Source organism: Aulonocara stuartgranti, assembly GCF_965226115.1.
Source record: "Aulonocara stuartgranti genome assembly, chromosome: 10".
NCBI lineage: Eukaryota > Metazoa > Chordata > Actinopteri > Cichliformes > Cichlidae > Aulonocara > Aulonocara stuartgranti.
Window position 1 is genome coordinate 3,301,687 of NC_138946.1, and position 15,776 is coordinate 3,317,462.

At 48.0% G+C, this 15,776-nt stretch overlaps 1 protein-coding gene and 1 long non-coding RNA gene across 2 annotated transcripts in view; one reads left to right on the plus strand and one right to left on the minus strand.

Annotated features, from left to right (window-relative positions):
* The window catches only part of wwc1 (WW and C2 domain containing 1), a gene marked incomplete at its 5' end in the record, with an annotated part of 43,886 nt that overhangs the window by 15,196 nt on the left and 12,914 nt on the right, over positions 1-15,776 (plus strand). The window contains 10 exon segments of the mRNA XM_082549717.1: positions 419-528; positions 828-1,031; positions 1,857-1,933; positions 2,726-2,805; positions 7,829-7,958; positions 11,228-11,374; positions 11,649-11,719; positions 12,026-12,271; positions 13,903-13,992; positions 14,959-15,614. Of these exon segments, the coding sequence (XP_082405843.1) occupies positions 419-528; positions 828-1,031; positions 1,857-1,933; positions 2,726-2,805; positions 7,829-7,958; positions 11,228-11,374; positions 11,649-11,719; positions 12,026-12,271; positions 13,903-13,992; positions 14,959-15,614 (1,811 nt within the window).
* LOC309716121 lies at positions 1,918-6,801 on the minus strand. The gene is made up of 3 exons (XR_014279373.1): positions 6,731-6,801; positions 2,062-2,192; positions 1,918-1,978 (listed from the first exon to the last, which is right to left on the minus strand). It is a non-coding gene; the product is annotated as an uncharacterized lncRNA (long non-coding RNA).

Consider the following 15,776-nt stretch of genomic DNA (forward strand, 5'->3'; position numbering starts at 1 on the left):
CCCCGGAAACCTCCAGGCGATGCGTCACCACCGCCTGTGGAATGTGGCGGGTCGGTTTCCTCCTATTGTGATGAGTGACAGGGACCACCCCCCTACACACCCAGCCTTTCTCCTATCCCCCTCCTCCTGCTGCTGCTGCTGAAGAAGCTTTCACACAGAGAGCGAGTGGGGATAAAAACAGTGTTTGAGTGGGTTCATTCAGCAGGGTTTGAATGTTTGGGTTTGATTTGGACGCGTTTCCAAATAAACAGCTTTAATGGACTCGATCTTAAACATCGAGCGGGCAACACAAAAACATGTAGAACTCATGCAAACAGGCGAGTCAGAGCCCTCCTTTGCATCCGGATCTGTGGCAGCCCTGATGATGAGGAGTGATGAAGAGCTTTCTGTGCTCTGACTCTGTTTTTCTGTTTCTCAGGCAGACGAAGCCTCTGACGTTCGCCGACTGCATTGGGGACGAGCTGCCGGTTGGCTGGGAGGAGGCGTACGACCCCGTCGTCGGAGCGTACTATGTCGACCACAACACCAGTGAGTTTCTCTCCTCATCATCCTGTTTCTCCCTCCTCTGTGAATGAGCTAAGGCACCAGTCAGCCTCTCGCTCAGGCTTGGAGGCCGCTCAGCTTCATGAAGCAAAGGACCGGCAGGTTTATGGGACACTGCTGAATTACACTGTCGTAACAGTCTTTTCTGTTCTGTTGTACATTAAGAAGCTGTGATCAGTTCCTCTGCTGCATCAAAAGAAAGCTAAGAAAGGTTTTTAAGCTTTGTGCCTCTTCCAACCTTTGAACTCCTGCTCATGTTTCCTCTTCATCGTGTTTTCCTCCAGAGAGCACCCAGCTGGAGGACCCGCGGGCCCAGTGGCAGCGGGAGCAGGAGGCCATGCTGCGGGACTACCTGGCCGTGGCCAGCGACGCGCTCAGCGCCCAGAAGGAGATCTACCAGGTGAAGGAGCAGAGGCTCCGCCTGGCACAGCAGGAGTACCGCCAGCTCAACGACGCGTGGAGGGACAAGTCCACGTCGCAGACGAGCTGTGAGTGACGGCCGAAATCAAAAACCTCCGTCTGTCTGATTTTACACGAGAGATCAGCTCTGACCTCTTTGTGTTTGCGATGTGATGGACAGAGGAGGTCAGCAGGAGTCTGTGACTGATGTCTGCAGACGACACTGATGTGAGAGCAGGAGGAAGAACGCCTAATTCTGCTGGCATCACACAGTGTGACAGTGACAGCAGTAATCACGCATTCATACATGTGATCGTGAGAAAAGTGTCAAAAACAGTCGTCAGTACAAGAAAATAATAAAAAGAATATAGAAAGATAAATAATTAAGAAACTATTAAAAATAAAAAAAGGGAATTAATAAATTAATAAATAAATAATAAATAATAAAATGTACTTTAAAATGTAAAAACAATTCCTTAATTTGAAAAAAGAAAATTTTTTTAAATTTTCAAATAAATATAATATTTATAAATATCAATAAAGTTAACATAAAAACAAACAAGTAAAAGTAAAATAAAAATATTTATCAAGATATAAAAAATAAAAAATGAAAATATTTTTAAAAATAAAAAAATTGAAATTAAAAATGCATTCAAATTCAGAATAAAAATACAAATATTTAATAAATATAGTTCAATAAAAGTAAAAAGAGTAAAATAACGTTTTTATTAATCTGTACATTGTCACATTTAAAAAATAAATAAATTCTGTATAATTTTTTGGGGTTTTCAGCTTTTCTGTTAAAAACTAATTCAGCAGAGGTTTCCTCACTGAGACTGTACCAAATGCTTCGGCCTCAGCCTGAAGCTGAAATCACAGCCTCTCTAACGTCTAACGTCCCGTTGTTTCCACAGTGAATTCCAGATCGTCCTCTTCCAGCAAGTACGACCCGGACATCCTCAAAGCCGAGATATCCACGGCCAAAAGTCGGGTAAGACCACCTCCGTCCAAATAGGAGGCATAACGTTAGCTGAGCCTGCAGGCATGTAAACAAACATTAGGAAAATAAGGTGAGAGAGAGCACGGAGTCACATTTACCTACAGCAGAGGACGACCCACCTGCTTTGATTAGTGAACAGTTTACACGTTAACGGCCGGCGGGCACTGCGGGCTGCCGGGCGCTTCGCTGCAGGGTGGGGGTGTTGAGCTTTCTGGCCTCCTAGGCTGGTGTAAACCCTGCTGTTGTTCATCTTGAAAGGGGAAAAACAAAGAGCGTCACACACACACCTCCTGGCTGTGGATCAACTATGCACTTGAAGAGTCACCTGAGTCGAACTCTGGCCACGCCCCCCCACATAGTCAGCATTTTAACTTGTTCAAAGCAGCACGACCACATACCAAACTCATTCTTTCCTCGTGAGATGTTTTGGACTCTTTTAGAGCCGCTTTGCATGACTCGCGGTTCAGAATGATCCTTATTTGCCTGATACTGGGCTCCCTTTGATACAAACCATGTCGCCTTCACTCCAACTACTTTTAAGCCAACGTTCTTCTGATTGGTTGCCCCCCATAAAGAGAGAGCCCCTCTCTGTGACATCATACAGATCTGAGAGTAGAAAAAACTGTCTGAAATGTCTTGTTTAAACACCTGTAGGGTAACACACAGAGCTCAGCTGCTCTGAAGCATTAAACTCCATATTTGTGAGCCACTTTTAAAGATGTAAGACGTTTTGGTCCTGGAGGTTTGGTCTCTAACCCTCACCCTGTCTCTGCCTCTTCTCAGGTGAACAAGTTGAAGCGGGACCTCGCCTGTATGAAGCAGGAGCTGCTGTACAAAGAGCAAGGCTTCGAGACGCTCAAAGAGTGAGTTTTGAAGTTTCCCGTGTCTTCTTGCTGCGTTACCTCGATTGCCTTGCTGGAGTCCAGAGGGGTGCAAAGCGAGTCCGTCCTCCTCGCTGAAGGGCAGTGCTGACAGGCGTGCTCGCGAGCAGCCGGCTGGGGGGTTCGGTCCTCACCTTTTTCGGCTCCTTATTTAATTTGCGAGGCGGTCAGAATCTGACATGAATAGAAAGTGTTTGTGTGACCTTCCCTCAGTCTCACAGCCCAGTTTAAAGGGCAGACAGGTAGATTAATTCCACCCGGAGAGACAATCAGCAGCCACGTCCTAAAGATTAATGCTCAGCTGTTTCGATATTAGTTTGTTGGGCAGGTTTTCACTTTTTCATTCTGGGTTTGCATCGACATGTCAGCCAAAGAGGAAGTTTACTGATGCTGTGGCTGAAAATCAAGCGCAGCCATGTTTGTGCTGTTCAGAGCTGGTGTGACGTCCCGAACGAGGAACAAAAGGATTTCAGATTGTGTGACCGAAGCCGTTCTCGAGTTCTTGTTGACGTTTCGGGCACAAACAAACACAGGATTAATATTCCTGTTTGATGAAATCTGGAGGGCTTTTTCTTTTTTGAGGTGCAGTTTTGAATATTATACCAGGTTATCATACAAACAACTCATTCACCACAGGTTACTGTAGATCCCAGATCATCAGGGCTATCGTTCGCATTCTTCCTGTTCCTCATCCAGAGTAAACCACCACCTGTGTTTTATTCCAGAAAATTCAAAAATCTAACACTAACACAAATGTCTGGTCTGGGAGGAAAAGCTTCACGATGGATGGAAAAAAACTGTCATGCAGTAATAACAGTTCAAGAGTCTGAAATTAAAGTTTTATCATTGGAATAGGGATGGGTATTGATAAGATTTTCACGATTCCGATTCCATTTTCGATTCTGTTTAATGATTCGATTCTTTATCGATTCTCTTATCAACTCTTTTTAAAAAAGAAGATTAGCTTAGAACTTTGTTTTATATCTTCTCTTTGAACAAGATAGAAATTTAGGAGTAACATGGCCTTACAAACCCAACAGTGAGATCTTAAGAGATCCAGCCTGCGGCTCTTCAATGGGGTGTCACAGGGTCCCCAGGAAAAAAAATTGTAAATGTAAAATAATAAAATAAATATTCTTCTGTAGCAATAACAAAGTATAACATAAATTATTCTGTAGCAATTACACAAGAATATCCAGTAATGTCCCTGCCTACAATTAAACACATTCACTTACTGAAAATCATCTGCTGTGGCAAATGGGTGCAAGCCTTTGACCACAAACTGAGTCACTGCTCGGTGACATTCGTCTATCCTGGCCTGAAAGGAGACGCTGCCGGTAGACTGCAGCGAGAACTACCAGCATCTGAGCCAGACTCAGTCTGTCTCATCGTGGTCGCCTACATGCACAGTAATGGCAGGTTTGTAATAAGGCAGATCGCGCTAACATAATATGCACTGTTAGTTGATTATTTACCTGCCGCATTAACGGGAGAGGACGTGCAAACGTTACCGCCGCTGCTGGGTTGAGATTCACGAGTCCGGAGCGGAATTAAAAACACGACATTCATTTAAGGTCATCGCGTGTTTTGTGAACAAATGCTTTTGCATATTCGTAGTGTTTCCTCCCTTAAATGAAACATCTACTTTGCAAGTACTGCAAGTTGCCCTGTTGTCATCCGCTCTCGTAAAGTATAACCAAACTTTTGAGCGTTTGAGCCGCCGTGTTTCCTGCCAGGTAAATGACGCTCTGGAATCGATGAGGGAATCGTTTGCAAAAATGGCAAACAATTCCAAGGAAATGAAACAGTGGGAACCGGTTCTCAACAAGAACTGGGTTTCGATACCCATCCCTACATTCGAAGCACTTGAGCTACGGCAAGAAAACAAAACGGGCAACAATAAAAATGAATAAACTGAAAAAATAAATAAATAAAATGAACACAAGCGTCTTCTAGCTGAGATCAGGAGAATCAGAAAAACACGTCACATGAATTCATGAACGTGTCAGATTCTGACCGATATCGTCGCCGTGCTCTCCTCTGTTGTCTGCATCACAGTGAAGCGATGTTTGGAATTTTCCCGTGTGTGTGTGTGTGTGTGTGTGTGTGTGTGTGTGTGTGTGTGTGTGTGTGTGTGTAACTGTAAACGTGAAAGTGGAGATTGAAGTGGTGTAAACGAGCCGCCACTTATTGCCTCGGCTGATATCACACATTCCTTCTGATCGTTAAACTCTATCAGGAACAATGCAGATGTGAGCGCTCGCCTCTGACCTGCTTCCACCCCTCCGAATATGAACTTAAAGTGGCCGAGGCTTTTTTCCCTCTGTGTGCGAACAGGAATGTTGGGTCTGTTTGTCTTGCCCCTCACGGCACAGTGAGAGTGTCAGGAGGATTAAAGAGCGAGCGGTCGGACGGCATTCCTCCGCGACTTTCCCCTCCCGCTCCACTCGCTACGCAGACGGCGTCCGGACAGCCAATCCCCCCCCGGCTCAGACTGGAATGCAGCCACATGCTCGGCTCCTGATAAGTTTTCACTGCCACACACGAGAGTGAAAGTTTACGAGCAAAAAAAGAGAGAAAAATGTAAACCCAAAAGTAAACGCAGGCTTCCCGGGACTTGAGTTTAGCTTCGTTCATTGGACCGCGCTCTGAAAAATGGAAACGAGGCCTCGCAGCAGATCCACCTGTAGCTCCTGCACAAGCTCTAACGTATAAATGCATCAAATCCAAGCAAGTATTGTAACCAAAGATGCAGTAAAGCATTCCCCACAAATTCAACAACCAGGCTGTCCCATCAAACATCAACATTACACACAAATCTGGATGTTTAAAGGAGAAAAACACTGGACTGGGATCGTTTTGACGTGAAATCACATTTTTTAGCACGAAGGAAAAAGATTTGATTTCTTCTGAACACTTCAGGCACACTCAGGAAAACAGACACTGTATGCAATGAAGTCCAGGATGTTGTAGACGGCAGCAGGTCTGCAATCGCTCTTTGATCCAGTCTGTCATAATACAGAGACCGGCTGAGACAAAGTGGCAGGGCTGATGTGACAGGTGCCCAACATCCCTGCTCTCGTAGAGGATTATAATATAATCTGTTAACATGGAGGGAAACCTCGCAGATGTGCCTGTGATTGTAAATTAGACAGAGATTAATTTGAACCTTTATCGATGTTTCAGCTTCACACTGAGCTGAAAGGAGAATAGTCCAAATATATGAAGTGATTAATCTGAATACATGTGTTCAGTTTATTGATAAATGGCTGTTCAGTAAATTGAAGTACGTGTTGTTATATTTGGTATTAAAGGTGGAGCCTAAAGATTACAGCTGATTAATATACTACACTACTTACCAAGCACAGTGATTTTCATGAGCTGCCCGCCCTCGTCTGACAGGACTCGGAGTCAAACGTGCTCGTGACCGTGAATCAGCCTTAAAGTTGCGGGTTTCAGTGCGGACGCGAGTCTGAGGTCACATGTGTCAGGCGTGTTTACCCAAACGGGAGCAGGACCTGCTGATGACCAGGTCCAGGTGACCTCCCTCGACCATAAAAACCCAGAGGGCACCTCCCCCTTCAGCAAACACTCCTCTCCTGTATAAATTATATATATATCTGTGTGTGTGTGTGTGTGTGTGTGTGTGTGTGTGTGTGTGTGCACGTTTAGATCTGAAGCGCTGCTTTCAGTGAACATGAGTCCATGTCTGAGAGGGATTTCAGAGGATTACTCGTCCCCTCGGCCTGTTACAGACAAGTGCCTCCCTCCCTGCTCGCTTCCTCATTCCTGCTCTACCTTGTTTTGTCCCTCGCTCGCTCGCTCCCTCTCGGCCCGATCCTCCCTCCCCTCTTCCCTCTCTGAAGAATGTGGACGGGCCGGTTGTTCAGATGCATGCATGACTTACCGATGACGGGCTTTACACGGCTGCTGCCGCCGCCTCCGAGCGCAGCCAAGCTGCACTCGCAGCCGTGACAGGGATCCTGCGTCTCACCTGAACCAACAGTCGACCCTCGTCGTAGTTAGAGTTGGAATTACTGACACGTTCCACTGACTGCTCGGTTTTTAAAATATCAACCACGACTGAGCGTGTTGTTATTTTTAATTTCTCATTAAAATATAGAATAAATCATCCATCATATTTGAAAGGTCTGTGGGCCGATTAGAGGAGGGATTAAACACTCACTCGCGTCCTGAAAACATCTGTCCCATCAGCTGTTTCACAGCAAAAACAAACAGAAACAAATAAAAACCCAGCGAGGCGAAGCTTGGACCTCATCCGCCTCCCTGAGCGATTCAGAGACCGGCCACCATTTCCTGCAGAGGGTTTGATGTAGTCAACAGCCTGATTACACGTTGGCTGATAAACTGGTGACTCATTCATACCAGTGACAGTTATGAGTTCACCAGTAGAGCTGGAAGAGTCTTTTAATCTGAAACAAGGCGTGGGATTCATGAATCCATCTAAATTATACAAGACTGTTGCACATTTATGGCGTAGTAAATGGTATTTTTTGCAGGGCAGTAAGGTTGCGTTTGAGCTTGTGATGCCTGTGAGAAAGGACGGCTGTGGGAGAACATCCTGACCGTATTTTCACACAATTATTCCGATTTAATGTCAGAACGCGGCCCTGTCGGCTTCCTCAGTTCTGACTCACTTGAGGTCACCTGTGGGGCGCGACGTACCCGAAACTGGGGGAAAAATCAAAGCTCGGTTCATCGGAGCTCGATTTACAGTCATGAGTGGAATCCAAACCTCGTCCCTGACATTTACACTCGATGTGTATCGCTCTGCCACAAAGAGTAAAAAGTCAGAGCCGATAGATGTTGAATGACGTGTTTTTACTGGAAACCACGAAGGTGAGAAGACTGCTGAGTGACGTGCTCGCGCTGAGCAGCTTCCTCTGGCCCTGTATCAAAGCGCCGCTAAGTGAACAAACATCTGCTCACTTGGTTTTCAATCTGAATCCTAACTGACCTCCTCCTCTTTCTCTTCCTCCTCCAGGATCGACCAGAAGGTGTCCAACAGCCCGTCCGGTTACAGGCTGCAGGAGGCCCAGGCCATCCTCAGCGAGGTGCGCTCCATCCGCGACGCCATCAGCTCCGGGGAGAAGGAGAAGCAGGAGCTCATGCAGGTAGGAAGCCTGGACTTCTCACATTTACACTCTCAGCAGGCTTCACGTGTAATTTATGGCTTATTTAAGGCTTAACAGTTACTCTGGGACGTCTGGAGAGATGATAAATCTACCTCGACCTGCGTGAAGAAGCAGTTTGGACCAATAAACGGTTAAAAACATCAGACAGCTGTGAGGATGTTTCAGCAGAGCGTGACCTTTCAAAATAAAACCACAGAGCTACCTTGACTCTATGTGCTTCACGCCGGCGTTTGGATCGTCTTTCTTCCTCCTTTCGTTCATCGACAGGAGGGCACTCGATGTTAATGTGCAGCTGAACTTTTGGACGCAGGACCTTGCTTGGCTTGGTTAAAGGTTTGAGTTCAGTTTAGACGAGCTGGGAGCATCGTGTATGTTCATCTTACAGCTGTGCACGTGTGTCACATGATGACGAGGACAGAGGCGATGGTCTTAAAGTGTTCGTGGAGCAGACGCCGTGTGAGTTCAGTCAAAGGCATCGATAAAAAAACGATCAGGTGTCATTCTGTATCGCAGTAATGTGATTGGCATTTCTCACTCTGTAAGAGAACGTCTGAACGTCTGCGGTGCAGCTGTTTACGTCATCGTAAAGTGGGAGAGACTGACGCCGTTAAAACCGCGAGGCAACGTCGGGCTGGTACGTCAGCACTCACGTAAAGCATTAAAAATACAAGTGTCTGAGGGTTAGACCCAGCTCGGCCAACGGAAGGGGATCCAGCTACGATTTAAGGAGGTCCGGTTAGAGGAAAACAGCCTTAAAGAATTCAGTGTCTGCGTGCAGTCGAGCTGTCAAATACAACAAAGAACATACATTTAAATGATGAGGAGAGGCTCCTCTAAGGTTTTATTCATTCCATCAGATGCATTTACAGTGAACTAGCTCAGCTGCTTCCTGTTTTTCTGTTTTCACTCTGTAATTGATGTGATTGGCCGAGCAGCATCACATGGACACAGTTAGAAAGCATTCGTCTGTACGTACACCAACATAAAGACAAAAGATTAAAATAACTTGGGCCTGTAAAGATGGGTCCAGACCTGGACCGCGATCCACCCGTTGGTGACCACGGGACCGGGGTGATAACGGCGGCAGGAACCTGAAGGTAAAAAGAAGACGGCGGGCTGGATTACAGAGATGGAAAGCTCGGTTGACTCGCGGAGAAGTCGGTGGTTAAAGCTGCTGCTGAAATGCTCGAGGAGCAAACGGACGTGTTTAATTATCGTTAACGTGAACAAAGCTTTCATTCTTCCTCGCTGTTAATATTAAACTGGTATCAGTGTTTGCACAAAAAGTTGATCCTAATTTTAATCTAAGGCATTTTTAAAGAGGTTTCGAGTCCTGAAGTGTAGCTTCAGCTCCAGGCTCTCTGTTATCTTGTTTTCATGTACTGTATCTTATGTACACAGTGACTCACGCTGAAGTGACTTTTAAAAAGCCTGCAGGCCGTCATGTGTGTCGAGCCGTTTAAAGGCCGCTCGGTCTGCTTTTCTTCTCCCACAGCTTCAGGTTGCAGCTCTCTGTTTTGCATGAATGACGGCCTCATGGCGACCTACGCCGGTATCTCCCGGCACCCATTCGCTCCTCCACGTCCTTTCATTACAGCATTAACTCGTCCATATTTCCTCCACGGCTGCAGGGGGATTAAAGTTGCATGAAGAGGATGAGGGTTTGTTTACAGGTGTGCACTGAGACGAACTTCGAGTGTTTGATGTGTCGTTTTTTGGGCTCTGATGCAACGACTTGAAAACGTATGCGGTGGTAATTTACGGAGCTGAGGGTGCAGACGTGTGCATTTGAAGTGCATCATTGTAAAAATTCACTGCGACGCACATAAAGATGGAAACCGTCAGGTGTGCTGTGACTGCAGATTGCTTCGGAGGTAGGAGGAGGAAAGTGTCTTCAATAATAAATAATCTGCTGCCTTCCTCCTTCTGTCCGTCTCCCTCCTCCTCCCCCTCTACCATCTGCAGCTGACAGCTCCGTCTGTCAGGCTGTCTGTTCCTGTGTGTTCACATCGTATATCTGCATGTCAACAACCACACATTTATTTCTGAATATGAGTATATACACAAATATTAAAGGAATCCTGTTCTATCGGAGTACTGCATGAAGTCTGATGTCATCAGTTAGTATCAGAGGGGGGTGTTGATCAGGTTCAGCTGCTTTGGCCTGAATGACGTTAACAAGGTGCACCAGAGGGGCAATGATGACACAAACCCCACAGGGACAGTTTCACACTGATGTCTTTTCGCTGCTGTTAGCGTGAGGTGACCTGGACCCTGCAGAGGCCACACCCTGAGCACATGTGTCAGACGTGGGAGGGTCTGCAGAACGTTCCGCTGCCTGACCGGTTTGGTGGATCAGTGAAGGTCTGGGGAGGCACTCGTTGGATACCTCAGTCCCGCCCAGTCGTCCGGTCGTGTTGGTTTGTTCTCGGCTCTTCACGGCTGACTGCAGGAGGACGGGGCAGGAGATCAGTGACCTCCTCAGTCCCCACATCTGAATCCAGTCCAACGCCTTCGGGAGGTGGTTAAACTGGAGATTTGGTAGCACCAACATTCAGCTGACAGATCTGCAGAGAAGCTGATTTAAAGCGTTTCACGCGTTAATGGAGCTGCAGATAAAACTGTGGGACTGTAAATGCTGTAATGATGGAGGTGTAGTGTTATTTTTCTGCTCCATATAAAAGCGGGGATAAGCTGCAATCCTCAGCACACTTCAAAACCAACCGCAGACTTCATCGTGGTCGTAAAGATGAAAGGGAACGCGGCGGCTTTAGCGGCTGCAGCGCAAACACAGAAGCAGCGTCTCCTTTTTCACTTTCAGGAGTCGCTCCTTCACGCCTGCCCTTTGCCCTGAGCGCCTTTCACTGAGTGGCTCTGTGCAAACAGGCTGCAGTTCATAAATGATTCTCATCTTCAGTTCCTCGATGATCGAATACGACTCGAGGGCAAAGGTCAGAGCATTTGAAAGGAATGTCGGGCTCACAAACATTTGACTGACACCCTCACGCAGGTGGAATCCGATGGTCTTATTTCTGTGATTTTTATACTGAAATAATGTAATAAATCACAAATATAAATTGTAATTCACTTAATATATGCGCAGGTTTTAAAGGTTTATAATAGCAACAATAATGATGATGGTGGCTGTTAAGCGTTCTGCGATGCTGTCGTGATTCTGCGCCTCTTTCCTCGCTGCGGTTCGTGCTGTGACCTTCGGCGCCCTCTCTGTTTGTCTCGTGTTCCTGCAGAAACTGGCGGTGCTGAAGGACGGCTTCCGGCTGGACTCGGGCTCGCAGCAGGAGCTGTGGGGCAGCAGCACCTCGCTTGCAAACTCCGACCTGTCCGTCCCGCGGCTCTACTCCGACGCCAGCTCGCAGACTGACATCCCCGCCGAGGTAAGCCCCGAGCCGGAGCGCGTCCAGGGCACGAACTCGTTGATTATGACTGTTCGCCATAATTAATTGTCAAATATAATCCAGTGTACTTATAACTCCACAGCTAGTTTCTTTATTATTTTCTTCTTCTTTGGTGTGTCAAGATGGTCGAACGCTGTTGTTGTGGAACATTAGTGGAAGTGGAATCTCACACTGTCCACAGTTTTCAATGAGTGTTGTCAGTAAAACGTTGAGTTTTAACCTCCATCGTGCTGTTTCGTTTGTTTTCATTCAGTTCATGACCAGCAGCAACAAACTGGCCGAGAAGGTTCGTGTGAGCCTGAAGTACGAGGAGGCCAAGAGAAGGTAACCGTCTGTCTCTCACACTGTCAGCTGATTCAAATGTAGAGCTTAGATAATGATGAGGCTGGAGGTGGATACTAGAAGGAAACCCCTCAGAATCTCTGAGATGAAAAAGTCTGATCTTCAGCACAAAAATGTGAGATTTAATCAAACTAGCGAGACGTCGCGGTGCATTTAAAGTCTGTTTGCTCCTGATAATCTGCCTGATTCTGGGCTTAAAGGTGATTTTAAAGTGTTACGTTTGTTTACGGCTGGAACGACGATTTCTGTTGAAAAAGCTGAAACTGTGTCCTTCGTTTCCTCTCCCAGGATCGCCACCATCGAGGTGCAGATCGCCAAACTGGACAGCGAGGCGTGGCCGGGGCTGCTGGACCCGGAGCGGGACCGCCTCATCCTCATCAACGAGAAGGAGGAGCTTCTGAAGGAGCTGCAGTACATCAGCCCGCGGCAGCGGCTGCAGCCCAACGACGCAGAAAAGCTGGAGTCCGAGAAGAAGCGGCTGGAGCGAGACCTGCAGGCCGCCAGAGACAACCAGAGCAAGGCGCTGACCGAAAGGTGATTAATGTACGACTGTAATGAGAACGTGTGCTGCAGGGTGAGCGCTGATGCTACAAATCACAGTTCAAAACCCAGAGAAACGTCGCCCTGACACCGCGGCTTTCATTTTTTCCTGACTTTTAGAACCAGGATTCGGTTCCAGTCGTTAGTGTGAAAACGCACTTTACCAAAACTTTGTTTGTGTGTGATGCGTTCAGGGAGCGTCTGGGTTTGCAGGTTATACTCTGCAGGTTGTCAGCGTCCTGCTGTGTGACATTTGTATTTTCTCGCCGTGCTCGGATAACCGTTCCTCCTCCTGTGGTTTGCTGCAGCAGGACTCGCTGTGAGTGCGGTTCCCTCGGTGTACCTCCTGTAATCTGGAGGCGGTATAAAAAGCACAAAGTCGCAAGCTTCAGTGTGTTATGCAACTCCAGCGGGGAGTGATTTACCTTTGCTCGTCATGCACGGTGCAGCGATGAGGAACCTCGTGCACTTGCAGAGGGTGCGGGGCCGGGAGCCGATCCGCGGTGGCGACCTGTACGAAGAGCCCGATGGTACGGCAGCGCCTCATCAATCACCTGCTGGTTCAGTTCCTGAACGCATCTGCAGAAACTAAAAAGCAGCTGCAGCGTAAAGGAGGTCAGAGGTGATGACAGGTGTGTGTAAACAGCGTCATTATGTCCTTACCAGCTGGTGATGCAGCTGACCTTTACAGACGTCAGCCCTCCCCAAAGAGCATAAAGTATCTCCTCCTCCTCATCATCATCAGTCCCTTGCATCCCTCCTAGCCTCGTAGCACCACTTTCACATTTCCTGAATACCACAGACCCCCCCCCCCCCCCCCCCCCCTCCTCCTCATCCTCCAACAGGACTCCTGTTGTTCCTGTTCAGGTCAGACTCTACCTGAGCTCAGACTCTCTTTGTGTCGCGTCTCCTGTTCCTGTAACCTGAGAGGCTACACAAAGAACAAGAACCTCTTTTAGTCCACCTTCTCCCCCCCTTACACACACTCACTCACACACACACACACACACACACACACACACACACACACACACACACACACACACACTCGCACACACACACACACTCACTCACACACACACACTCGCACACACAGACTCACACACACACACACACCTGCAGGTTCTGGTTAAAGATTTTGGGCGGTTCAGTCTGAGTGTTGCTCAGGTCTGCCTCCATGTGGACAGCAGGGTTTCTGCAGCTCCTTTAACAGCTCCTGAAATGTCCTTAATGCACATTTACTAGTTAAAACTATCTGAATGCCTTTGGTGGAGAAGCACACACTGTAAATAAAAGATGTCCTAGCTTTATTGTGATAAGACGGTGGCGAGAGGACGGAGAAAGACCTCGACCTGCTGTAAGCGGCCTCGGGGAGGACGTCACCCTGCTGCAGGGGTTGTTAACATGCGGAGAGAAGATGGCGGTGTCTCCATGGTGTCCTGATCCTGATGGCGAGGAGTCAGAGGTTTAAATAAAAATGTGTAAAAGGGAGACGTCTGTTTGCACCGAGGCTGTAGATCTCCTTAACTGCTGCAGATTGTGTGGCGTTCAGGAGCTGCTGTCGGCATCGATTTGTTTCTGTACTGCAGAAACTAAACGGCGTCTTTGTGTTCTTGTTGTTTCAGGCTTCGTCTTCACTGCAAGAGGAACAAGCTGGTCAGAGAGCTGGAGGAGAACGTTCGCCTCGCCACCATGCTGCACACGCAGCTCAAGAGGTTCGTGCTTCTCGTTGAGCTCATTAAAGATAATTAACACGTCTTTAAAGTTTACGATTACTCAGAGAATGATGGAAGAATCTGCAGAAGTGAGACTGAAGTTTCAGTTTCCACAGTTTTTTTTTCAAAATAAAGGCTCAAGACAGAATCAGGCATTGAATATGTTAAACCAAATGGGCAGAAATAACAGGAAGTACATAAAAGTGCGTTAAATAAGGGAACGTAAAACGGACTCTGTGCTCTGTGTCACTCATTTTAAGACCTTATTTATAAAAAGACATGAAGTAGAAATAAGGATGCAGAAAAATGATGTGGATCAGTGGAGCAGAAGTGTTTTTGTTAAATGTTTGTGTCGTGGTTTGTTTCTCGTTGGTGGGACAGATTTCTCTCTGCTCGCTCTCAGCGGGCGGTCGACAGATGGAAATATTCGACCTTTAGCGGCCGAACGTTTCCCACGGATGAAAGCGTTTGTGTTGTTATTCTGCTCATATAAAATCAGTGCCGTATGAAGCTCAACACCACAAGTTGAGCGCTGTCGGCTTCTCCGTCTCCTCCCGAGTTTGGTGGATGTAACAGGACAGGAAGTGCGCCGCGTCCGTGTCAACGAGCCGTCACGCTTTAATTAGCTCGTCGTCCAGAGGCCGAGGTGGAGCGACGAGGACGACTTTTATTTATCACGAAGAAGTCAAAAAACGGGTTTTATTGTCCACAGTCGTTTCAATTATTCAAAGAAAAGAAGCAAAGCAAACAAACGTCAACCAAGACTCTTTAAATATGTTTTTGAAATCATAATGAAGCCGAGCAGCGGGTTAACGTTTGAGACGTAGCGCCGCAGATACGAGAAACGGACTTGTGTTTGTAGATGCAGGTGAACAGACTCGCGCTCCAACGTTGACACGATTGCACCGATCGGCCGACTCACGCGTCATTGTGTCTGTGGTTAACTTCCTCCCTCTTCCTCCTCAGCCTGTCGGCCAGCACCCTCTCCTGTTCGTCCGGCAGCAGTCGAGGCTCTCTGACCTCCAGCCGCGGCTCGCTGGCCACCACCTCCAGCCTTGGCTCCACCTCCTCCCTCAGCTTCACCGACATCTACCTGGAGCAGCCGGAGCTGGCCGACCCGGACTTCCAGAACAAGCTGGACAGCCTCCTGCAGGAGGGCGTCCAAGGAGGGTACCGGCCCTCCAGCTCCATCACCACCATACACGAGCACGAGGTGGTGACCGGCAGCGGCACAAAAGACGCCGGGAGACCCCAGAGCAAGTCGGGAGGCACCAGAGGAGACACTGGAGGAGGCACAGGGGCTGGCGTGGGGGCGGAGCCTTCCAGGATCCAGGCCCTCAAACTGTCAGAAACCCCGCGCTCAATGAACTCCTTATCCCCGCGCTCGTCTCTCTCCTCGCTGTCTCCGCCGTGCTCGCCCCTGGTCACGGACGCTACCTTCCTGTCAGGCGAGACGTTCGCGGGCCAGTCGGGGGGCTCCGGGTTGGGCCTCGACCTGGAGCTCCACAGCAGGCTGGCCGAGCTGGAGCTCAGGCTGGACTCTGAGGAGCAGCGTCAGGAGGAGCAGGGAGGTCCGGAGGAGAAGCAGAACCACCACGGCAGGCTGGGCGAGGAGGTCAAAGGTAAACAGGAAGCAGCATGATTACACAGCACGATCTGTCTGATGTTTTTAGTCGTTGTTGATCCCAGTCACTGATTCTGGTTTCACTTTGAGTCCTGCTGCATCAGCAATCACACGAACTCCTCAGGCTTCAAAAACTGGAAGCACGTCTTCATCTCACTGA